General features: G+C 38.9%; 1 protein-coding gene across 1 annotated transcript in view; it reads right to left on the reverse strand.

Annotated features, from left to right (window-relative positions):
• Positions 1–26800, reverse strand: part of jade2 (jade family PHD finger 2) — a 168819-nt gene that overhangs the window by 14316 nt on the left and 127703 nt on the right. Inside the window, 2 exon segments of the mRNA XM_079649880.1 lie at positions 3858–3989; positions 16857–16974. Coding sequence (XP_079506006.1) covers positions 3858–3989; positions 16857–16974 — 250 coding nt within the window.

Raw genomic sequence — 26800 nt, forward strand, 5'->3', positions numbered from 1 at the left:
GCATTTAAAAGCAACATTTAAGAAATGATTGATAACACGATAAAGTTGGTTTAAGTGTTTAGTAATCTATTATTAATGACCATAACTCCTCCTGAAGACACTTAAAATCTGTGTTTAAATATATAATGAATGATAAAAGTGTGTATACTGTATCTACATTTATAAAAGTCGGTGACCTTCGACATTTTTATTCGATTATTACAATTATTGCTTTTACATGCAAAATAGGGTAACTACTTGCAACAATTTCAGATCAATCTCTATCTTTTTCACTAGAAATATAAATTCACAACTAACCGCTGTTTGGAAAAAAAGCTGTTTTTTAGATTACTTTCATGACAAGAAAACCTTATTGAACTCATAACTCATTCTCTTTCGGGCAAAGGATGCAGTCTGTACTTTTTCGACCATGCAATTTCCTCCTAAAAGCACAACCGTTATTTTATACTATAAATCATTTAAAGTGTTTTTTTAAAATCTCTTTTTAATGGCTTTGGATGGTTACGTCGTTTTTGCAGTGGAACATTTCCCAAATAAGAGCAATAACCTAAAAAGCTATGACCTGAAAGAGAGGAAACACTGCGTTTGATCCTGACAGCACCAGCTCTCAAACTGTCACAGCGCTGCCGTCCCGTGAAGCAGCTGCATCTGAACAAATAAACTGAGGATGTTTTCAGGATGTCAGGCAATATGACGTTAAGGGAGCCAGCTTTCAAAGCGATCCTGTCTGCCTCACTTAATGCAGATATAGAGGTAAATAGATAGACAGGATCAGAGGGGAATATTCGATTTCAATTCTGTTTCTGTAAAGAAAGGCTTTGGCATCTGCATCCAGTCAACACATGTTTACCTCTGCTAACATGAACCTTGATTACTTCTGCAGAGTGAAACATCTCAAATATAACCTCTCTCCCTGCCCAGTGATAGACAAGATGGTTCAGATTATGTTTTGACTTTTATGAGGATATCTGTTCAATTGAAATGTTAATGTGCACCCCAATAATCAGACATGTGGCTTGTCTTGTGTTGACAACTTAAAAGCTACAGATTCAAATCACTCTTTTAGCAAGACACTAAGCCTTTATCTCCTCTTCCACTTCAAATCACAGCGTATATGTATGTGTCAGCCAAATGCCTGTAAATTCTCAGTTTTACGAACAATATGTTCGTGCTCCATTTCCATTTGATACCTATCTTCTGAGGGTTGTATATAGCTGTATTGATGGGTGGTGGGGAATGGGCAACCATTATAATCCATCCTTATCTCACTTATGATGAGGAGCGGCAGAGTCGGACTCCCAGTGGCTCATTAATGATGAAGATAAATACTGGCAGAGCTTCCCTCAACATTATTTCTATGAATGATTTTTCAAAAACGTTCACTCCTTTTACTGATATAAAAGTTAAGATTATGTTTGCAAAAACCACAGGGGAATGACAATGACACTAGGGTTATCAGGCTAGGATAAAGTTGACATTGAAAAATATTAGCGACAACCGGATTTACAGTCTACAAACAGGGGTTAATATGTCCCACCCATAGACTGTTTATAATATGTGGTATGATGACTATGTTTTTGGAAGCCTCAAATTTGAAGGTTGCCTGCTTGTTTTTTTTTGTAAAAAACAGTGAAAAGAGATACAATCACCTAAACCAAAAAAGCACTGTGATAGGGTTAAAGTCTCAAGAAAAACGCAGAAACACCAACGGGACATCACCTTCTGGTAACGACCTGTCAATCATAAGTTAGCTATGCCCTAGACGTATATCCTGCTTCATCATTTATTTAACTCTCGATTGGCCCATGACATCACGCTATATTGTAGAAATCTTGAGACTATTGATTGAGACCATAAACTCGTCAGGAAAATGTTTACTGAGCACCAATCGAGTATGAAAACTAGCTGGACTTCGTTAAAAACAAACTTCTATTTGAAACCAGTGGAGTGGCCACCTGCTTGCCATTAATAACACAAAGCAGGTTTAAGGCACTTCTGCTCAGGCTTCACTTTCCAGACCTGGAGATTGGCCTTTGTTCCAGCCATAAATAAATCGGTTTTGATACATAGTTCAAAGTCTTTTTTCTCCAGTTATTAACACGATCCCAAAACTACACTGATGTATCTGTATATGGATGTATATTCCGTTCAGTAAGTGTTTACAAGTGAGCGGCAGTGGAAACGTCCTGCTGGGTCGGCCCTTCTGTAATTGACTGTGACAGACAGTAGGGGTTGTTTTGAGTAGATTCTTTCTAATGAGATTGGGCTTTGGCAACGTGTGCTAGTCAAAATGAGAATTACAGAGCCTCCTTCTTTAGCTTCCTTCAAGTTGCCTTCATACAGTGCGGCAGTGGCATTGGCTCAGTCAGTAGGGGCTTGGACTGGGAGCTGTAGGGTCGCCGGTTCAAGTCCCCGAACATAAAATATGGAGTGTGGACTGCTACTTGGAGAGGTCCCAGTTCACATCCTGGGCCATGCCGTGGTGCTCTTGATCAAGGCACCGGAGAACCCCCCCCACCCCCCATTGATCCCCGGGCGATGTACAATAGCTGCCCACTGCTCCTTCTACTAGGATTGGTTAAATGCAGAGAACACATGTCACTGTGTGTGCTGTGTGCTCTGCATGTGTGACCATTAAAGAGGAGTTCATCCCTCCGATTCTATCTACATGTCCACAAGCAACAAACACTACTAGACTACCATACCATAAACAAATCTGAGGTGCAGAGGAGGATCATTTGGTTGCTATATTACTTTAGAAAAAGTCCAATGCCCAAAAGAGACCATCTTAGTATGAACTTTAAAGAATAAATACATTTAGAAAATTGTAATTTAATAGTTCTAGTAATGCCCCTGGTAAATTAAACCCTATATGATGTGGAGTACCAAGATAGTGTGTGCTTGGATCAGCTCCTATATTTCACTGTATGATTGTAACTTATGTTGTGTCACTGAGGAGAAGCTTCTATAATACTGAAGTTCAACAGGCAATATAAAGTGATTTATTTATAACAGAAAAGCTGAGAGGAGGTCTGCTTGATTTACAGGGATGACATTTTTATAATATGCAGTCTTGCTTCATCTCTCGCCTTCACTTTTCTCTGTGATTGACGTTACACTGCCGAGTGCCAGCAGCCTGATGCGTCAGATGAAACCTGCTGGGCTGAGCTGCAGTCAATTCCTATTAAACATTTTACAATTGCATCTGACGTTTGATCTACACACAGAAAATATATGACAACACTGATGACGGACGCACAAAGTCTGTAGAAAAAGAAAAAGTAATACACCAGGATGCTGACCACAGCTGAACAAAACATGTTCTCTAAATGGTTGCAGCACTCTAATGTAGATGCATCAGTTATTCATTTAAGATAAAGTTTCCTCATATAAAGTCTTTATCAGGTAGAAATAAAATAATATTACTTGGAGGTTTCCAACTGTATAATGTCTTGGTTCTTTTGTTACTGCATTTTGCCCGTATAAATGATTGATCCATCAAGACTACAAAGGTGTTGCAACCACACACAAACGCGTTACAAAATGTGCAGCCATTTTGGAAACATTGCAAACCTTGCAAGGGCGTACACACCCCACCCACACACCACACACACACACACACACACACACACACACACACACACACACACACACACACACACACACACACACACACACACACACACACACACACACACACACACACACACACACACACACACACACACACACACACACACACACACACACACACACACACACACACACACACACACACACACACACACACACACACACACACACACACACACACACACACACACACACACACACACACACACACACACACACTGTACCTAGCTCTTTCAGCAGGGAGCCGTTCTCTGCCTTCAACCTCTCCTTTTTCTTCTCGGGACTACTCTTCCTCCTCTCCTTTCCTTTGTCCTTCACTCCATTCTGCTTCCTCTTTTCTCCTTTCTCGTTTTTATCTGCAGGGAGACACAGAATAGGGGCTCAGGTTAGGGGTGAGTTATTCAATTTAAGCTGGAAAGCAACATTGAGCGTTTTTATTTTCTCTTAGGTGGCATTTGAGGGAGAATGTAGCATACAAGAATATTAAAGCTGGAGAAAGTAAGTGCAATATTAGATCCATATTGTTGAAATATATACACTGCAAAGGAAATCACCTGACATGCCAACTGTATTTTTGCAAAATAGTAAGAATGCTAAGGACCTTTGGACGTAAACATAGCTAGTAAGGCAGATAATAACTACATCGAAATAAAAAAAGTAAAAAAATGAATTAACCCTCCTATTGTCTTCGTTTTCCCCCCCTTACTTTGGTGTTTGCGTTCAAATTTGACCGGTCCTGTTATTACATTCACACAAAAACCATTAATCATCACCGAATTTCATTTAACACCCTTTCAAACTGTACATATTGTATCAGACTACTGGTATACATGAAAAACTGCAGTAAATATACAAAGAATAGACACTGAACATGTATTGCGTGTGCCAGGTGTGATCCATGTGGGCGGATGGGCACATAAGAGCGGGAAATGTGTCAAATTGTTCTGTGTGTGTGTGTTTGTGTGTGCCAGGTGTGATTCACATGGGGGAATGGGCACATACGGGGGGACACATCTATATAGTGTGTGTGTGTGTGTGTGTGTCTGTTTTATCTGATCCGGATGGTACACCATGGGTGTTACAAAATGGACTAAATCATCCAAAATTCAATGAAAGTGGTGACCAGCAATTTTATATGTTCAAATGTCGACTGTGAAGGATATCATAAAGCCTTAATGCATTCGAAACGTAAAACAAAAAAGTTATGATTGATGAAAGTAGTAAATCGGTCAGATTTGACCCGAAGACAACAGGAGGGTTAAAGGCTAGAGGAAGTAGAGTTTCAACACATTAAAGAAACATAAAGTACACAAGTGCAAAAAAAGCCAATATTTTTATTATTTTTAGGACATGATCCTAGCTAGGCACACATGCTCATAAGGTGAGAGCTAATTTGTGGTTGCAGGAAAGGAAAGGTGGCATCGGCAAAATGTGACCCACCTCCTGATGAGGTGTGCGGAGAGAGCGATAGTTCATCTTCAGTGGCACATACACCCTGCTGCTCTACCCTGATAAAACCCCAAGACTTGGGACGCATGCTAATGCTTGTCTTTAAGGTTGTTTAGTATTCTAGTTAAAGTTTGAGACGAGGGCTGACAAATTGAAAGCCCATGTGACTGTGATCAAAGATACCTTAGTTAATCTCAACTAAATAAAATATTAGTCCTGGGGTTCCACTACTAAAGTACATTTTGAGTTTACTCCAGTTTAGTACATTCTACTTCTATTCCACTACAATTGAGATGAAAATACACTACATTATTTTAATTACTTAAGAAATAAATATTTATATATTAAAATAAGTCAAGTTAAGAAGAAATGTTATTGATCAACATTCTCAAGCTAGGCTGAATTAAAGCTATTTAGTTAGCCCCACCCTTAACAGCTAGCAAATTGAGGACCACAGTAATGCATTTATACTTACTTACTTATTATCCAAAAATAAAATATTATATATATTATTATGAAATCGTCTCGTGTATAATAAGTACTTTTACCTTTACCTTACGGTATGTTTTGAGTCTAATGCTTTTGTATGTTGACTTGTTACAGAGTATTTCTTCACTGTGGTATTACTACTTTTACTTAAGTAGAATATCTTAATACTGTACTTCTTCCATCACTGTCTTTGTTTGTGAATGCACTGTGTTTCATGTCCTTGTATCTCTAGTACTATAAATCAAACAGTCTAGTGCACCTTGCAGACTTTAAAAAAAGAATAGCAACACTGTCACTGTCAAATACTTCCAGCTAAGGAAAAAGACCCTGCACATACGGCACACGTATAAACACATCAGCTGTGTGTTCAGGTCTATGCGCATGCTGACACAAACATTGTATGACATGAAACAGAGCCCTGCAGAGCGCCTCCCTGCTGCGATCTGTCCTCTCTCTCCAGGAAACTTCGCTCTCTCCCTCCAGCTGAGAGTGTGGCAGGTAACAACAAACACTCATACAGTACGTAGCTGAAACCAACCTGACAGTATATTAAAGTCTAATACACCAGTAGTGCAATAAATACAGTGTCACTGTATGTCAAAGCTGTGTAAGAGATTGCCATACTGTTTCAAAAATGAAAACAAAATGGCCACAAATCAACAGAATGTCTGGTAATTTAATAAAAATAAAATCCTTTATATAATAAGGAGCTATACAGCAAATACAGTTTCTATATGTCTCATTACATTTCTTTACAAATCTCTACAAATAGATGCAAAAATAAAAAAATAGAAAAGCTTATTTACTCTTTATAGTATTATTGATATATATTTATCAATAATCACATTTCATTGTATTATAACGTGCAGTCAAACTTGAAATTGCAGACATTTACTACAATACCTCAATTAAGGATGCAACTAATGTTTATTTATATGACTAGTTGATTAAATATTTGGTCAATAAAACGCTGAACTTAGCTTATTAGGCAGAAATATGTCATACAGAGATTAAAGTAGGAAGGTTAGAAACAAACAGAGAAGAAGACTTTAATTTAAGGCCTGAGGAAGTACAGTTTTCCCAAATCGCAGATAAATACACCTCCTTTAATTGTGCTGGATTGGGAAATCTTGAAAAAACGCCTGTCACATGTTTGTAATTTAAATAACAGGACACTGGTAATGTGGAATCTACTTGTGTATGAAGTTTAACCTCTTTAAGACCTCTGTGATAGAGATGCTTTAAGAGATAAGCAGATTCAGGAAGTTGTTTTTCGAGCTCGAGCTGCCATGAAGAACCTGTAGGAGGAGTTTAAGGTGTTGCTGCACAAGGACTCCAGTGACCCCAAGGTGGCCCTGGCACGGGTCGAGGTTAAGGTTACAGGGAGGAAGTGGAGATCGGTCGAAGTTGTGCTCATGCTCCACCAAGTACAGCGAATCTGGAAAGAGCTGGACTGGAAACCTTCCCACCTTCTAGAATGAGAAAAAGCCAAGATGGAAGATGAGTTGTCAGCAGTGGAAGAGGGGAGGTCCAGCAAAACGATCGGCCAGTGGCAGCTGGAGACAAGGTGGGAGCATTCCATGGTTTTGAAGGTCGCTTGGACTTATCTGAGGCAAGCCTAACCAGAAAACGTAGAGTTCCTTGTCCTGGCAGTTTACAAACCTCTTCATCTGGGGCAAAGTGGAATCTCCAGATTGCCGGCAATGCTCAGGCAAGGGGAGGTCCAAGGACATCCTGAACGGCTGACGAAAGGCTCTTCAGCAGGACAAGTGCACCAGGTGGTAAATTCTGGTTCTTAAACCCATTGTAGATCCATCAGCATGGGAATTTGCAGCTGCAGACCTGTACGCCTTCAAACACAGATGGTCACCTTCTTAATGCCTGGAGTACACCTTCAAGGACCACAGTAACCGTCAGAAATCCTGTCGACTGGGAAGGACTTTATGTGCTTTTGTTGTACCTCGTGAAGCAACTGAAGGTACAATGGCACATCAGAGCCTTCAAGAACACCTCAGAGTCAGCGGAGGAAGTGTTGACATGGCTCTGGACCAGTAGAGGAGGTCCCTGGGAAGGTATATGCAACCTGAACACAAGTCACGGTCTGACCCACCAAGATGTTGAAAGACTCAAAACAACAAACGACCCCCCGTTACATCACTGTTGATGTGTTCAGGTGCATAGTAGAGATGAATTTTACCAATCAAAAAGAAAAAAGATTTGATTATTATTGAGAAATATACAACACGTGCACACACAGCACATAGGCAAAGCAATGCGAGGCAAGCTTATTCTCATCGCACATTTGAACACAGGCAAGGCATTTCAAAGTGTTTTGACTCTCACATAATGCACGGTGATCATTATTATATGTCTCTCGGTCGACGATATGGCCAGCCCTTATTGTTGGGTTGACTTGCTGTAAAAGACTCCTGCTGTTTAGACAAACAAAGCATGGCTCACTAACTCTACCACTGCCGTGAATCGTGTTTATACACTGCATGTGTGACTATGTGAGCGTGTCCATTGGTATAGCAGATGGCAGCTGCAGGCTTCATTACAGCAATACTGGGTTTTGGAAAAGCTAATTTTGTTTGGGTAAAATACTCAGCATTATCAAAGCTGTCTGTTGAAGGTAAGTATTCATAGAGCCACACATTTTTTTACATTGTTTTATAAAAAGTATATCTTTAAATATTATGACTTTACAAAATTAGGAGAACACTAGATTAAATATATCCATTAAACCAGTGGCCTATATTGAACATTTTCTGAATCATTCAAAATCTGTAAACAAGACTACAGCTAAGCTAGTCGCTCTGCAAGTCTGATCGTGCTAACATTTGCTAATTAGTACCTAACATGAACTATGGCTGAGGCTGTGGTCATCAGTGTTGCAGTTGATTGGTCAGGACCAAGTAGGAGTATTTGACAAAGTTAATATTAGACCAAAGAATGACTTCTGTCAGAAGATATAACAATTGTTGAAGCTCCTCTTGAGGGGGACCTTAATGACATGGCAATCCCTCCAATAGTTGTAGAGACATTTTGCCAAAAAACACAAATGTCAATGTCTTTATGCTGCAAGACGAAACAGGGATGTCCAAATGTATCTGATTAATCCTCTTTGGTCTATGAATGTTTGAATCAAATCTAATTTTAAGCCGTACAATAGTTGTTGAAATATCTTAGTCCGAACAAAATTGTTGAACTAACCCGAAGACCAGGGTTACAAGACATACAAGGGCTTGAAGAAGAACAAACTGCAAAGCCTGATTAATATACTATTGTAGCAGTTCTGTAGCATACAGTATAGATTCTTTTTGTGTGTGTGTTGGTTGGCACAGTACATGTCTAGACTGTGTGTGTGGCTGTCATAGCAGCAGTAGGCTGTCCTCATGCTTGCTTTAGCATGGAGGAGCAGGGCATGCTTGAATAGAGCTGAGAGAGACCAGAGAGAGATTTCACACTGAGACGGCCATTGTGTGTGTGTGTGTGTGTGTGTGTGTGTGTGTGTGTGTGTGTGTGTGTGTGTGTGTGTGTGTGTGTGTGTGTGTGTGTGTGTGTGTGTGTGTGTTTTTCAGGAGTGAGAGAGAAGAAAAGAAGATAGTGGGACACAGTATAGTTTACTCGGAGTAACATACTTAATGTTTAGAAGGAAAGAATATAAACATTTTTGAGGAGCTCAAGGGATGTCCGAACTTAAAACTGTAAAAAAGGTATAAGGAAATGATTTCAACAAGATACAGGGATGACGTTTTTTAAACATAACTGGGTGTTTGCAGTTTATTTATTTGGTTTGTTATTTTGTTTTTTCTTGAATATCAATTTACCTCTTTTATGTATTTGTTTGTTTATTTGTTTATTCATCTGTTTATTTATTTCTTGTTTTATGTTTTGTTTGTTTTTCAATAACAAATGTATTTCTTTAAGAAAAAGAAAAAAAGAAAAAAAATCCGAAAAGCTAAATTATTAACACATATATATATATATATATATTAATAATTAATTAATAAGCTTTTGAGAGAAGGTTTGGGATTAAATTAGTGTAAACTTCTTCCCACCCCTTTTCGGATGTGTAATTCAGTAGATTATCTGTTTATATATCATTTAGAATCATTTATATTTTTTATATCAATTTGACATTTCTTAATTTTGTATTGTATAATAATTATCTTACATTTTTGTATTATTGTTTTACACATTCTAAATAAATCTAATCATTACTTTTTTGAAAGGGCTTTTCAAGTTATAGCCTCCATTTCAGGAATAAAATCAAAAGCTAAATGGAAGGATTTGGAGACATCATAGAGATTGACGGCAAGATTGCTGATCAAAAACATGAGATGTTTCGGCATTGGGAAAAGCTGTTAAAAGCGTTGAGGGATTTTTATTTTCAGGTCCAAGACAGATCGTCACCTGGGTTGTAAGCGGGATGCTCAGAAATGTCTAACCGTTAAAAGTTATGTGCAGCGAAAGCGGCAGTAGCTCATTAAAGTTATGAGCGTGACATGATCAGCACTCAGAACACAGGAAGGGCAGAGAGGTGCGATGCAATTAGTTTTCAAGTGAGAATCAAGTTTGTTAGATGAATCTTTTCTCTGTACATGTCCGTGCTGGTAACCTAGTTAGTCACCATGAGTTTAAATAGAGATTTGTACATTTTTGTAAGTTTGCAATCACCCTTGTATTATTTTACTTTTCACTTTGTTGTTTCCTTAAAAAATGGCCACTTTCACAAGGAGATCAGAGTTAAGTTCAGTAATGACAGAGAAAACCTTAAAGCGACTAGATGTTGTTCAAGAACACACACACATGAAATGAGTATGGGAGAATAAAAAACAAATCTGTTCCCCGTATTAACTATTGCACCTGCCACTTGCAACTTCTCTCATGCACAGCACCTCCTCAATGTTTGTCCTTGATGCATTCTCTACTTTAGCTGTGCACTATAAAACAAAGCCAACATCCTTGCTGTACCCTGTGTTTAAAGCCTTGGCTGAGATAGGGACTGTAACAGAGGGAAAAGGCTTTTTGAAAAGCTTAATTTACAAAACGCTCAGGTGTTATCCCTCCACTTTAGGGATACTATATAAATGAGCTATTATAATGAAATAGTTTCTACCACAAGAAGGAAATGCCCATCAAAAATCCAAAACGTGTGTGGAAGATATTACAGGGTGCTGTTTGTCAGAAAGTTACATGGAGTACAGATGGAGGCTTGGCTGCCAGCACAACAATTATAACTTCTGGATTCTTCCAAGGATTTTAGCCAAAGGAAATAAGATCTAAATGTAGTTTCTGGGCTGCAGTTCTAGTGTCCCCTTTCTCTGCCTCCAATTTTCCTTTTGAATATTCGTATCAACATCAGAGTGGTGCAGCAGTAATAACAAATAACTAAATGAAGACTATTTTGTTCTGCTTTTTTAACACTGCGTCTTAAAAGAAGCCATTGCTTTTGTTGTTGTTGTGTACCAAATATTTATGACGCAAACATACAAAAAGATTTCCCTGGTCCTCACTGGTTCAACAGAGTCACGGCTGGGAATTTGCGGATTTGCAAGTAGTAATAAAAAAAATACAAAATATGGAGATGTTGGAGGAAGACATCAGGAATGTGCTGCAAAGCTTATCTAATCAGATACAAAAGTTAAAAAAAAGGTAATATATGTGTGGTCACAATACACTTAAATGGCAATTATATTGTCTCGTGAATTTAGTATCGTGATATTATGGTATTGTGGGGCCTCCGGTGACTCCTATTCTTAGATAGAACTAACCCATGTCATTTAGTGTGAAGTTGGCAGGAGAACGGTATGACTGCTTGACACTTTTTTTAATGAGGTGGATTTGTAAAAGAGTGCAGGTACATCTACCAGACACTTCTCAACCAATCCAATGTATTTCCTGGCCGTGGCTGATGTTGCGGAGGCCATTAACGCCAGGGGATCTTTGAAGGAGCTCCCAGAGGGAACGCTCCTCCACAAAGAACCCTCAATTGTGATTCCTTTCTTTTTTATTTTGACAGGAATATCTTATCCTCTGATCTTGACCATTTTTCAACTTTTTCCCCCATTTTTTCCCCCTAATCTGATCTTGTCCTTTTATATGTTATACAGCTTGGAAAACTTGTCTTTGGGTTTTCAAGGACGCCTGCAGGCTCTGCTTTCCCCCTGCAGGTTGTAATCTCAGTGCAAATCCAACCATCAGCAGTGGAAACCTTTTCAAACACTTTTTTTGTCAGATCTGGGCTTTCCCCCCCCCTCCTTTGTCTTTACAAAGTTCCGTTGCTTTTCTCTCCATCCCTGCAAAATTATAGTCCCCTCCAAACCGCCTTCACGTTCTTGTTTAGAAAGTGCAACAGCACCAGGGGATTCGTCTTTTTGAAGTCTGTGATTAATTTCCCCTCTTTCTAGGTGCACTGAACTGCAGCGTGTGAGTCTGTCTGTGTGTAGCCACTGTGTCCCATTTCTTACCTGAGCTCATTAGTTCAATATGAGAATGTTTTTTCTCTCTCTTGCCTACTGTCATTTTCTACCTCTCTCTACCTTTTTTTCTTTTGTCCTTTCACACTCATGGTTGCTACTTGTGTTCCTCTCTCTTCTTTCACTCTTTTTTCATCCTATTACCTTGGTGTCCCTTCTCATCCCAAACTTCCTCCCTCCTTATTTTCTCCCTTCTTTTATTCTCTCACACACACACACACACACACACACACACACACACACACACACACACACACACACACACACACACACACACACACACACACACACACACACACACACACACACACACACACACACACACACACACACACACACACACACACACACACACACACACACACACACACACACACACACACACACACACACACACACACACACACACACACACACACATTCTGACAGCAGATCAGAGAGACCAATACTAACCACTGTCAGCTTGTCACAACTCGGTTGGAGCCAAAATGTAAATGCACTGCACTTCCTGCATAACAATAATACTGTGTGTGTGTGTGTGTGTGTGTGTGTGTGTGTGTGTGTGTGTGTGTGTGTGTGTGTGTGTGTGTGTGTGTGTGTGTGTGTGTGTGTGTGTGTGTGCAGAATATAGCTGGACCTGTATTTCTTTACGTGCGTCGATATGTTTAAAAATGTGCAGGTTTTTTAAATGCTATATAGGGAGTATAAATAATACACCTGTATTGACAATAACTGTCGTATTGAAACAAATAATAATACTAAACTAGGTTAAATAGAACTTTGATCAAAAGCACTTTTTTTTGCTGCCAACTTTATATAGACTTTGCAATTATATCATTATCTTTCTTCATGATAATCTAGTAGTTGCATCATCATCATCATCATCATCATCATCATCATCATCATCATCATCATCATCATCATCATCATCATCATCATCATCATCATCATCATCATCAAACAGACTTCCTTGTACTTTGTGCAACAAGCTTCTTTCTCTGAATTTGGGACAGCAGGGATATGGCCCGCCGGCCGGTCGACCCCCTTGCTGGTAACATGCTAGCCTTCACAAAGCATGACGAGAGCTGCCCCCGACATGACAGACAGGCAGATAAACATGACAGACAGACAGGCGGACTGGCACACAGAACGTGGAACCTGACAGATTAAGAACTATGAGAGACAGACAGGCGGACAGAGGTTTGTAGTTCTGTTTCAGGTGGGTTAGAAGAGGAGTGTGTATTCAAAAAAGGTCCTGAGGGAGATGAAGGGAGACAGGATAGTGGTGCTGGTGCATGACGTGATCTGCGTGAAAAAAAATCTGAAAAACGTGTTTATACTTGTGAACCTTCTGTGCTGCCTAGAATCCGATGTTAAGACCAATTTTACGAAAACAACTGAGACATGACATCCAAAATGTTTGGATACTGCTTATTGTTTTAAGCCTGTATTTTTATAAGATCAAATGTGCATTTGGATCACAGAAAATATTACCGGCTGGGTCAAAACTGGTGCCAGATGACAATAAATGAAAAATGACCGATTAATTCAAATGTATGTTGTGATTGTTTTTTTGTTGTTTAGTTAACATTCCCATCTGGCTTTATCAGTACACAATGTGTCTATGTCGAGGCTATGAGTAACTTTTAATGCCACAAAATAAGTTTATGTGAGGGACAAAATTATAACGGACCAGAATTTAGGGACTGACTGAAACAGAGTGGCATGATCAGACAACCACAAATATAATAGGAGAGAGGAAAGGACACTGCAGATGAGAGAAAGGCTACGCAAGACAACAGATGGTTGAGAAAAATAGATTAAAGAAGAGGATGCAGAAAAATTGAGAGTGGAAAATAAGAGAGAAAGAAAAAAGAAGCAGAGAAAAGAAGTAGATGCAAGGTGAGGGACACAGTAAATCATTTTAGCAGACAACCTCATCCTTCACTCTCTGCAGCTCTCTCTCACACACACACACACACACACACACACACACACACACACACACACACACACACACACACACACACACACACACACACACACACACACACACACACACACACACACACACACACACACACACACACACACACACACACACACACACACACACACACACACACACACACACACACACACACACACACACACACACACACACACACACACACACACACCACACAAACTATCCTCTCTAATCTAAGTCCTGTGGCAGCGAGAATAGATATGGCTGTTTAGTGCCAGCAGCACAGCTCCCGGTACCTGATGACAGCAATCTGCTGAGTCAGCAGTGTGTGTGTGTGTGTGTGTGTGTGTGTGTGTGTGTGTGTGTGTGTGTGTGTGTGTGTCTCTCTGTCTGTCTGTTTGAGACACAGAGGGAGTTACAGAGAGAGTGAAAATGCTTGTAAGATTTAGTGCAATGCATAGATGTGTGTTTATGCACCCTGCCTTGGGAATGATGAGCACTGCAATTGAGTGTACAAACACACACACACGCTGAGAAAAGTTAACTATCATTACCATGCCAGCGAGACATAGCTGGTATTACCATGACAACAAGCTCTCACTGTCATTGCTATGACAGCAGCAGGTCACGACGACGAGAGCTAATGGAGTCCTTTAACACTATTATATAAGCCAAATACAGGTCACTGTTATTTGGTAACAACAGCAATTAACTATTGTCGTGGTAACTAAGGTTCACCATCATCACCATTAAATTTGGCAGCCAATGAGAAACTAATTAGCTAAACATCTCTCTGTTATTCCCCTTGAACCTTTGTTTTATCGCTTTTTTCAGCTGACATGTATCTCACAGATAAGCTTCTAACTATCTACTAATGACCTAAAGGAAGCTGTTATCTTAAGAGTACAGATCACAAATATTGTTTATGAATTAATACCTCTGCGGTTTGCAGTATAGGAAGCAGATCTGAATCACAGGGCAGATCGACGCATTTTGGTTCACTTATCATATTGATAATTAATCAATTAATCGCATTTTAATCGCAATTACGATTTTGGCTTGCAACGATTATGAAAGCAACATAATCTAAATAAAACGATTATTTTTAATAAAAAAAGAAAGACATTTTATTATTATTATTTCTTTTTGCTTTTTCAGTTGAATTATATTTAAAGTTCAGGGTAATCAACTGTTAAAAACATATTGTTCAATTTTCTTTTGTAAATGGATGTTTTCAAATTAAATGGATAATCTTTTTTTAATAATCGTGATATCAATTATCGACCCAAATAATCGAGATTATAATTTTTTCCATAATCGAGCAGCGCTACTTTCATTCGACATTTTGAGATAGAGCATTTGACCATGGTGGAGGACAATGCTCTTTGAGTGCCTTTTTGAAGTATTGAATACTGTGATTTGTATACTTTTTGTTCCGTTTACTTTAGTGTATTTTTATACTTCTTAAAAACCAAACCATTTGTAAAAAGAGTTTTAAGAAAAATATATATTATTCTAATGTCCCTCGAAGGCCTTACTGTGTGTTGTCTTCCTTCTTTAAAGAACATTTGTATATTATGTACTATCTTTATTTACGAATGGAGGAGCTACGTTTTATGTTTGATTTTCATATTTGAAGAACTCATTGAGCTGAAATTGTATCAAGTGTCCCTGGCATACATCTGATGATATGCTTCTCCATGTTTGAGAGCTTACAGCCTGTATATGTATGGAGCTGTTCTATCTGAGGACCCAAACGAATCGATAAAGAGATAACAAATCTTCAAAGAAATATGACAATCTCCCACCAGCTTTCAATGCTCTACATTGGCTCCCAGTCCGTTTGAGTATTGATTTTAAGATTTTGTTGCTTACAGTTAAGCTTCTGGATACATTGCTGAGCATCTGACCGCATATCCCCGTGCACACCAGAGCCTGGCTTCAGATGCTCAGATCCAACCTCACTAGATGTACTTAAATCCAGACTAATGACGTTAAAAGGTGGTGATTGGAAAGGCTTCTTTGTTCATAGTCTTACCAGGGGACATTGATCAGTCAGGAGTTACAAAATGACTTTAAAATAGCTCTCTTTAAAAAAGGCTGCATTGTTGTTTAGATATCCATTGTTTTTACACCATTTCTTTAGTTTATTGTCTTAACTTTTATTGAATGTCTTGCCTTTTTCTCTCCTTTGTAAAGTTGTTTCAATACATTTCTACCTGTTTTATTTGTAAAACATAGAGGTATCTTTCTTTTTGATGAAAAATGATAAAATACTATAAAAGACAAATGTAGTCTACCGTAACAAGTAGTGAAAATATAATATTCTTAAAAGGATAACCACTTTAGCATTCAAGCTTGGTCCCATTTAGCAGATATATTGCCAACACAGCAGAATCATCTCAACCACCCAGCTTCGTCCTTCATGTTCTCCGTCCCAGAGAAATGAATGGAGGTCAGTCATCTGTGGTCGAGTGGACAGGAAATCGAGCTCCATTTATGTGGATGGTGTGTGCAACAATATCTGGCTGAACAATTATTTTTGAGTTTTTGCTCAGCAGGTGTCAAGTGTGGCGTACTGTGCAAAAATGATGACAGGCCATTTCCAAAATCTGTCCACCCACCACTCTCAGTCAACAAGGGTTTGGATGTAACCGTTAAGCACTTTATGATTCCAAACCGTACATGTTTTATTTGGTTGACCAGAGTTTGTGTTGGCGCGGACTTGGCTAAAGCGCTTGAGTGGGTGAAAGGTAACAGGTTTTTACATTGGCCTGTTTATACAACTGTAATTGGAAAAACCACAAGACACTCACGATTTCTTTCTTTCTTACCGCCAGCGACGTCTTCTTCCAGGAGTTGTATCTGCAGGTGGAAGATCTTCTCCTGGAGGTCACAAAGTGTGTGCTTCATTTTCTCTCTCCGAGTTACCATGTAGCACAGGTTACGCACCTGAAACACAAGATATCACCGTTACAAACATGTGACACATGTCACAAACATCATCAAAACAAATAAGACGGCCACATACAGTTGTAATCAATATTGTGTATACAAAAAAAATAGATCTAATGCTTCACGGCTGAGGAGTAGCTCACTGTGAGAAATTACCACCTGATATTTTTAGGGGCTTTTGGTTGGTTTTGTGGTTTTACATTTTCTATTTTCTGTCTCAGTGAGCTCACCAGCTCCATTTCTAGCAGCAGCATTAGGCCGCTGTGTCTAATAAAAAAGCTGTGATAAATCCTTTGTGCGCTGTACTCCATTTGTTCACAATGAATAGCAGACACACAAAGTTAGCAACTAGCATCTAGGGAGGAAGATTTTTTAACAGGAAGAAGTAATCAACCAAAGAGAAAAGGAACAAAATGGGGTGTATTTAAATAATTTGTGTTTAGTTATAATGAATGATAATGTCTGTCGATATTCTTGATATGCGATAACAAAATACTTAAGGTGTGTGTTTTTTTTCTGGAGTTCTGCTACGCTGCTAAGTGGCTGAATAAGAAACCTTTTTTAATATGATTTTGCACACAGGACTCTGCACAAGTGAATTAATCAGTATTTGATCTCACAACAAATCCCATCATACATTAAAAAGAGAGCAAAGCAAGAGGTATGGACAATCTTGAAGACAACTATCAATGGAACATTATATATCCTCACACGTTTATATGCATCCAGTAATGAGACAGTAACAGATAAAAGTATAGAGGCGACTTCCTGTTTCCTGCCAGTAAACTGGATCCCACAGCCCCCCTGCCATATTGCCAAATTACTATCATATGGCCCTATAAGCTGTACAGGAGTGTGTATGTGTTAGGATCGAGAGCATAGCGATGAATGTGTGCATGTTTATAAAAGGCACATATGGATGTTCGGAGAAAAGCTGTGGTCGCAAATGTGTGTGTTACTATTTTGGATTGGCAACACATAAGATAGAAGGAGACACAGAGAGAGAAGAAGGCAAGTAGAGAGGCTGAGACGAATAGAGAAACAGAAATAGATACATGGAGAGAGACAGGTATGGAGAGAGACAGACAGAACGTGCAAAAGGCTAAGTAAACAAGATTTTACGAGGTCCCCTGGCTAATATAGTTGTTAAATGCAAACTAAATATTTTTAATCAATATAGAAAACAGCAATATTGACAGAAAACCCCAGGAAAAGAAAGAGTTTTACTGACATGCAACCACCAACTAATGATATATCAAGTTCACCTTTGTGCACGGTTCAATCTGACTTTCCTTTGAGCTGCATCTTTATGCCTCCCCAATGACTGTTTGTATACTTGTTTATTTAGAAAACCTATAAGATAATATAAAAGGTAGAAGGGGAGCCAAATGCTGGGTTATGCTCATATATATCTAGTTCAACCACCACGTTCAAGAAGTAACAGTCGCACATTAAGACAAGGGGATTGTTAGCAACTGATTTAATTTCTCATTTGTCATATATATAAAGAGGGTAGGTGTATAACCTGAGCTGACACAGCTTAAGTGACTCAGGCTAATAGAGTTGATGTGACCTGAGTGTAAGGAAGACTCAGAAACTCTCACAGCACTTGTGAATTGACTATACTGTAAATGTTTTAAAGGCGCTATGTACACTACAAACATCTATAGCTGTTAAATGTCCTTTAAGGTGCTGTTGTATGTTGGGTTAAAAGCATATAGGTACAAGTTAATACAAACAACAATATTTATGTACAACACAAATGATTGATGATCTCAGTTTATCTTAGGAACTGCCTGTGTTTTTTGGGGGGTTTTGTAAAATTCAAATGATATCCAACACATAGTCATAACACAAAGGTAAATGCAGAGAGAGGAAGGTAGGGGGAGAAACTAATTGGGTCCAAGCCAGAGCACTTGAATCTGAAACTAACAAGCCAGAAACGGGATCACTGCCAACTCTCACAACGGTAAATCAGTAATCATGTGTCTCTAACCACAAGTGTGTGTGTGTCTGTGTGTGTGTGTGTGTGTGTGTGTGTGTGTGTGTGTGTGTGTGTGTGTGTGTGTGTGTGTGTGTGTGTGTGTGTGTGTGTTTGTGTGTGTTACAGCATCATTCGTGTGTAGGCCTGATGATTTGCCATGGTGCTAATTTGGCAGGACAGACTGTGCATGTGGAGTGTAGGAGGGCACAGATTCAGGTATTAAGGAGGCAGAACAAGCAAGGGAATACGGATATAATCACACATATCTCATTGCTGGGAACCACAAAAAGACAGAACAATATAGACATGAACTACCTGTAACTGAGTGTGTGTGTGTGTGTGTGTGTGTGTGTGTGTGTGTGTGTGTGTGTGTGTGTGTGTGTGTGTGTGTGTGTGTGTGTGTGTGTGTGTGTGTGTGTGTGTGTGTGTGTGTGTGTGTGTGTGTGTGTGTGTGTGTGTACTAGCAGGCTGTTTATCTGTTGGTCTTGATGGATTTGTCAGCCTGGCCTATCTGACCCATTCCATCCCTGTTAGAGTGCTGTAGATAAAAATAGCTGCCCAACTGGGACACAATGTGCAGAGCCTGGCTTTGATTAGGACACTGTGTGTGTGTCTGTGTGTGTGTGTGTGTGTGTGTGTGTGTGTGTGTGTGTGTGTGTGTGTGTGTGTGTGTTTGTGTGTGTGTGTGTGAGAGAATGTGTGCACTGTTTTCAAAACAACTACCTCTGCCTGGACACATGACAAGGCAGTTTAGAGCAGGATGGGAGGTAAAGATGAGGAAGAGCGATGAGAGAGTTTAGAGTGAAATAACCTATTGTTCGGTTTTCTTTCTCAGCTCACATTTCTCTAACTATCTCTCCCCTTTAACCCTAGAGTCTGGATATCAAAGCCAATTGGTAATTAAATGTATTTGAATGTCCGTTCATGATGGGCCTTTTTACTCTTTATTTCAAGGCTTTGGATGATACTGTAAAGCACCAATTGCCTTATTTGCTTTCTAAACAAGCTTGCCTTAAAACAATCCTTACAGATGTCAGGGTTTCTAAGCTTTGTTGTGTGGCAAATATTCTCAACTAACTTTGCAGAAAACATTATTATTACAGAGGAAATTCAGCAAAAGTCAGTATGATGTATAACCTGTACTGTACGTCTGTCTCTTGTAACGTTTCTCTCCACTGTCCTTCCGTTACCCTGTCCTTTGTCAATCTTTCCTCCACAATTCAATCCTCATCCAACCTGTACCGACGCGTATTTTCCAAACAACTCATCCGTCGCTCTGTCAGGCTTTTTTCCCCAATTGAACTCCATCTGTCTTTGTCCCATATCTGTCTGAGTCTATTCATTCATCCTGAGCACCTATCCATCTCTAAATCAGCAGACACAGCACTTCTTCCATTTTCACTGCCCCACTTACACAAATCTGACAACATGTGCTGTTTCAATTGTTTAATAAAAGACTCCACACCTGTCTATACTACAGAGAAACATGTGAGAGAAAGATGTTGACATTAAACTGTACCAAAGGTGGTCAAATGAGTCAGCAAATCTCATTAAAGTCTTACAAATGTTTAATAAAAACATTTAAAGCTTAGTGAAAGCAAAGCAAAACAACCTCATCACATCAGGTTGGAGGAGCGGAGGACATTTCAATGTTTTTATTCTGATAACGAGAGTTGTTATTGTGGTTGCAGTTCATAAAAGTATCAATGTTATTACAAGCCTGGTAATCCGGATGTCTTTAGATATCTTCAGCAGCCAGAAGGAAATAACAACATGCCCTTTTATATGCTGAGAGGGTTTCAATTGAAAGAAGTTAAACTTGTGAATATAATTTTTATGCACCCGAAAGGTCAGGAAATTAAGTAGAGCATATCCAGCAAAAATCAGCCAGAGCGAAACAATCATAGTTCTTATATTTGAAATATTTCACTTTCCTTTTTCATGACATGCCAGGTGAAATGTCATTTGTTGCTCCGACTGGTTGTCAAAGTGATTTGTGCACATTGTTTATTTATTTTGCCAGTGTAAAAACAAATTAACATGTCATTTGATTTTATGGCAGCTGGTAATGGTGGTGATTCCGAAAAACGTGTTGAGAAAGAAGCAATGAAATAAATCCATCATTGCAATAAGCTAACTTGAAATAGTAAGATAATAAGTATCCATTGTTGTTTGGAAGAGGAAACAATATTCCTGCATCCCCTTAAGCATCAATCTACTTTTCCTATTACCGGTCTGTCCATCCTCACTGCGCCCTTAATCCCTCAACAACTCCGCCTTCTTTCTATCTCATCCATCCCTGACACGACAGGCCGCAGATAATCAGCATTACAAGTGTATTAACTGTGCTGAGCAGAGCCAATGCCTCTCATACCACACCTCCATTCTAACCTTCACACTGCAGGTCTCCTCCCATTTCCTCTCTCTCTCTCTCTCATTCAGTGTGTATTATCACCTCTCAGGTCTCTGCCCTTCAAATAAATGCACACACACACACACACACACACACAGTATATGCACACGTGTTCACAATTACTTGCTGACTGTTCATTTTCTCTCACAACAACATGTCACACACACACACACACACACACACACACACACACACACACACACACACACACACACACACACACACACACACACACACACACACACACACACACACACACACACACACACACACACACACACACACACACACACACACACACACACACACACACACACACACACACACACACACACACACACACACACACACACACACACACACACACACACACACACACACACACACACACACAAAAGCAGAGCACTGGCAGTCATCAACCACTTATTACTGCAACAGGTGTCTGGCAGGAGGGCACTGTGTGTGTGTGTGTGTGTGTGTGTGTGTGTGTGTGTGTGTGTGTGTGTGTGTGTGTTTTAATTTATGAGAGAGAGAAACATTGGATGAGTTTGTAAACAATAACCCCCACTGAAAAAGATAATGGTTGTTTTCCACAGGAGACATTTTTCCCCATTAACAGTAGGGACGGTTCTGTTGAATTCAAGTTTCCCAGTGAGCCATTGGAGTGTGACAGGAAGCACTAATCATCTATCATCTACATTTTATGCATGTTCAGGTAATATGCCTTCTCTTCCACTCTTTCCACCAGGCATCAATTAATTATAGCATTATTTTGACATTTTTTACACTAGTTAATGGACCATTTTAAAGATATTTATTACAACAGGTGGATGGAAATAAACTGTTTTAATGACTGACTCCGTGTTTCCCTCCATTTGAGAGGTGGTGTGTAGGTGATTTTGAGTAGGCTTATGTAAGACAGTGTGTGTGTGTGTGTGTGTGTGTGTGTGTGTGTGTGTGTGTGTGTGTGTGTGTGTGTGTGTGTGTGTGTGTTGCCCCAGGCAGAGAGGCAGAATCTACATCAGAACTAATTCCCAAACTGATCTCTGAGATAGAGCTAAACTCAGGGGAATGAGTGAGGGAATGTGTGTGTGTGTGTGTGTGTGTGTGTGTGTGTGTGTGTGTGTGTGTGTGTGTGTGTGTGTGTGTGTGTGTGTGTGTGTGTGTGTGTGTGCATGTGCGCGTGTTCTAAATGTCTGTGACTAAAAATGGATTTCATGGTATTGACTTAAGTGATATGTGACTCACATGAGGTAACTTACCATGCAGACATACTAACTGAGAAACAGAAATATATAAAATAAAGAAAAATCTGATATAAGGATTAAAAAGCCTTATTTTTCTTTCACTTCACTCAGTAGATTAACTTTTGATACATTAATGAATAAATACAAAAATAAAAAGGACCTCCAACAATCAGTCGATCAACAGAAATATAATTGGGTTGAACTGAAAAAAAAGGAAATTTAAAGTCAGCAACTTGGGAAACTGGGAGGAACATTGTTATCCCCATGTTATGACATGCTACAGAGCGACAGCTAATGAAGAAAACAACAGAAAGACTAATCAATAATGAAAACAATTGATAGCTCTGATAACTCAGAGAGGAAGAGAAAGTTAAAACACAAAGAAGATAACAGCCTCTTTCTTTCTTCTCTAACTAAACTTCCAGCTCAGATCTATATTGACCTGACCCTCTCAGCTCTCAGCGTATCGACTTCAAACCGGTGCTGCTTACTAATGAGCACCATTGACTGTTCTCTGGCCTTGAAACACACAGACACAACTGTGTGGAGGCAGAACGCTAAAGATCAGGATTATTGATCTTTAATTGGCCTAATTTCACCCCAAACCCAACGTGGAGAGCCTGGGTTAATTACTAACAAGACAATCCCAACTAGAATAATTAAAGTGAAATATGCACTTACAGTATATGCAGATAGCTTGTTATAGGAGGAGCCCTGCGGTGAGGATCAACAAGTTAATCAACGTGTTAGGTGTTGCTAAAGTATGATTTATCTTTGAGTAACATTGCTGAATCATACAAGAGTGTGTTGCTATTCATAGCAACTCCAAGTATTATAAAGACAGTTATTCATAACATCTGAATATTGGCAGTATTCTCCTTTATTTTGATGTCAGATAAAGACAATGTTAGTGTATAGTGTACAGATATTATCCAGGTTATTCAAATGTATTATATATTCAAAAAGTTAGCAACACTTATGTTTCCACAACTGAATGTATACATCTTTTTTTTTTCTATTTGTATAGCTTACATCCCACAGAACACTTAACTTCTATATGGATATCTTTTATTATTTCATTGTTGATCATAGTTGATTTTATTTACATGTATAAGGTTTTAATTTAAAGCTAAAAGGCTGTTGTAATCTTTTTTTATATATATATTAACAATGGCACAAATCCATAAGGCGTTAATCAACAGTTGCATGATAATATGTGACACAACACTATAGCACTAGGAGTTAACTACAGCGATTATTTGTTAAAACAAAATGTGGAATACTTTCAGTAAAATGTGCCTCACAGTCCACACACAGAAATATAACACCCCAGTAACCTGCGGTGTCAAACCTAAAGGCCTGTGCAACACGTCGTAAATCCTTTTCATGAGCCTACGGGGACAGCTATATAACTCCAACACCAAGTATCCTCATCTGTCACAACATTACAAATGTATGAATGAAAATAAAAACCTGTCAGAGACGTGCATTTAGTAAATATAGAGCCAGAGAGGAAAGTTTAGTTTATGGTTGTCAAATATCTCGACCATGAAGCATGACTAGAGGCACACATTATGTTTTATCCATGTCGGATGGACAAACACACACCACAAACATGTGAAACGGCTCATGTGGTTTTGATGCCAAGTATAACAGACCTGTGGGGAAGAAGTAACTAAGAATAATCACGAGTATTGGTGTGCTTAAGCAGTCTATGGTTGATAACGTAAAATGTAGAGAAAGCCGATTAATGATGACAGTTCGCCACAATTAATGTATTTTTTTTAATTGTCTTACCTTTTTCTGAATATTCAAAAAAAGGCTTCAGACCCACATTTGAAGGTATAGTTTGACATTACATCGAGTATCCCATTGGCTGAAGTAGCTTAGCATAAAGACTGGAAACTAGGGGAAAAAGCAAGCCTGGCTCTATTTCGTTCTTAACACAATGTGCCTACCAGCATATTTAATGCAAATTGTTCAACTATTCCTTAAATCATAGAATGCACTAAAGGAGAGCAAACATTAACTTCTGCCTCATGTTACTCCTATGTCGGCAGGATCATCTGTGTTCATATGCGTTACTTCGCAAAGTCGAATTAAAGTGGTTAAATAAAACGGTATGAACCCAAATATGAATTGCAATAAAGAACAGATCAGAACGATAACATAAATGACAACATAATGGTGCCCACACCATGAAGCTCCGACATTATATCTGGTTTGTTCTAAAAGGACAGGTTGCAGATTTGTGCTAGATTATTTCTTGTTGGCGAGCAATTGCATCCTTATCCACTCTTAGATGGTTATCTTTGTAAGCTTTCCCTTAAAGGTTGAACTTTTCTTAAAACATAGTGAGCACGAAGGGATTAATGTTTAACAAGAACCCAAGTGCTTTTATTCTGAAAGGCTGGATTAAGTGGATATCAAGCTGCTGGAGCTCAGGAGCAGAACGCATTACTCCGAGTCTCACGTTGCATCACTGTGTCAAAGGATTGATTTTTAAAACACTATTACTTGTTTATGAAGCTGAAAATGGTTAAGGGCCAGGATACATGTCTGACATGCTGCCTTTGTACAGACCCTGCATATCTCTTGGTACTCTGGGACTGGAAAAACTGAAACATTGACTTTAATTAAATGTATTATGTCAACACATTTCACATTACTGTGTTAGGTTAGTTCAGGGGTCTGCAACCTTTTTGACCAAAAGAGCCATTTTGCCCCCTTTTCCACCAATTTCTTTTGTCTGGAGCGGCAAAACATATTTGATAGCTTGATAGCTTATAAAGTTGTATATATTGTTACATCATAGACAAAAACTACAGTTTTTTGCATTTATTATTTATTACATTATAGAAAACGGTTTACCTCTAATAATAAACAAAAGACTCTTATAAGGAGAATAAAAAAATACACAGGCCAACTTTAAAATAAATCAACACAGCACTTGGGGAGTACTCTGAACATTTGAAGAAAATTAATATAATTAAAATGGGTCCACTTTGAAATAAATAAAACATATAGCTGGACCCTAAAAAGTTAAGAGTTAACTGCTGAATTATGACTGAAGATCTTGAGCTGTCTTCCTGTTCCGTGTTTTTCCTCGAATACATAAAGGCTGCAGCACCTTTGACAACTTCTCTCCACATATCAAACATACCGGTGAGCCAGCATCGTTTGCTGAGAAAGCATATAACTCTAACCACGCAGAATTCAATCCTGTGTTCCTCCGATACTTTTCTTTTCTTTGATTTATCCATAGTTCACTCATCGAGCCGGGGGTCAGTTTATTCGCCTGCAAGAAAAGGCGCTGGTGCGGGACCGTAGCAAAATATGATGCATATTTGAGTTGACCTAATTAAAACAGTTAAAAAATAATAATAACCTGTGTCACAGACTCAGTATCACCTCAAAATACAAGATATGAAACATTTTCAACCGTGCAACAAAATATAAATAGTCCTACAAATGTTTTTATTTTATTTCCTTCTTATTTTTGTCCAAGCTCAAGGGAGCCAGAGCAGAGGGCTTAAAGGGCCGCATGCGGCTCGGGAGCCGCGGGTTGCCTACCCCTGGACCGTTAGTTGAAGCAATAATATTAAGTTTAACCTGATATTTTTTTATTTAAACGTAATATTATTGCTTTCAACTAACCCGTTCTGGACAACGGGTCTCACCCCCTGCATGCCACACTGGTTTCCTACCGGAGCACTTTCAGCCACAGACTGAGATCACCCATAACCACCACACAGCGCCACAGGAGGTCTTTCCTCCCAGTGGCAATCAAACTCTTTAACTCTTCGCCCCTAAGTAAAGGGCACTGAGAACTCCCACACCAACACTATGTGCAATATACTGTAAGTTCCATCACTGCAATACACTCGCTGCTATATATATAACTATGTGCAATATTATATTATATTATTATTATTATTATTATTAATAATGCTATGATAACGTGCAATTACGTAACTGCCACTACGTTTTAATTTTTGCACTATAACTACTAAATACTGCTAATAATAATTGCATTGATTGTGTGACTTTCTATGTTTCTACGTTTCATGTTGTCTGTGGATGTTTAATTGCTCTTTTTGCTGCTGTGTTTATTGTGTTTATTGTATTTTGTTACTCTGGCACAACAATTTCCTTCGGGATAAAGTCTTATCTTATCTT

This window comes from Notothenia rossii (assembly GCF_949606895.1).
Source record: "Notothenia rossii genome assembly, chromosome: 9".
Taxonomy (NCBI): Eukaryota; Metazoa; Chordata; class Actinopteri; order Perciformes; family Nototheniidae; genus Notothenia; species Notothenia rossii.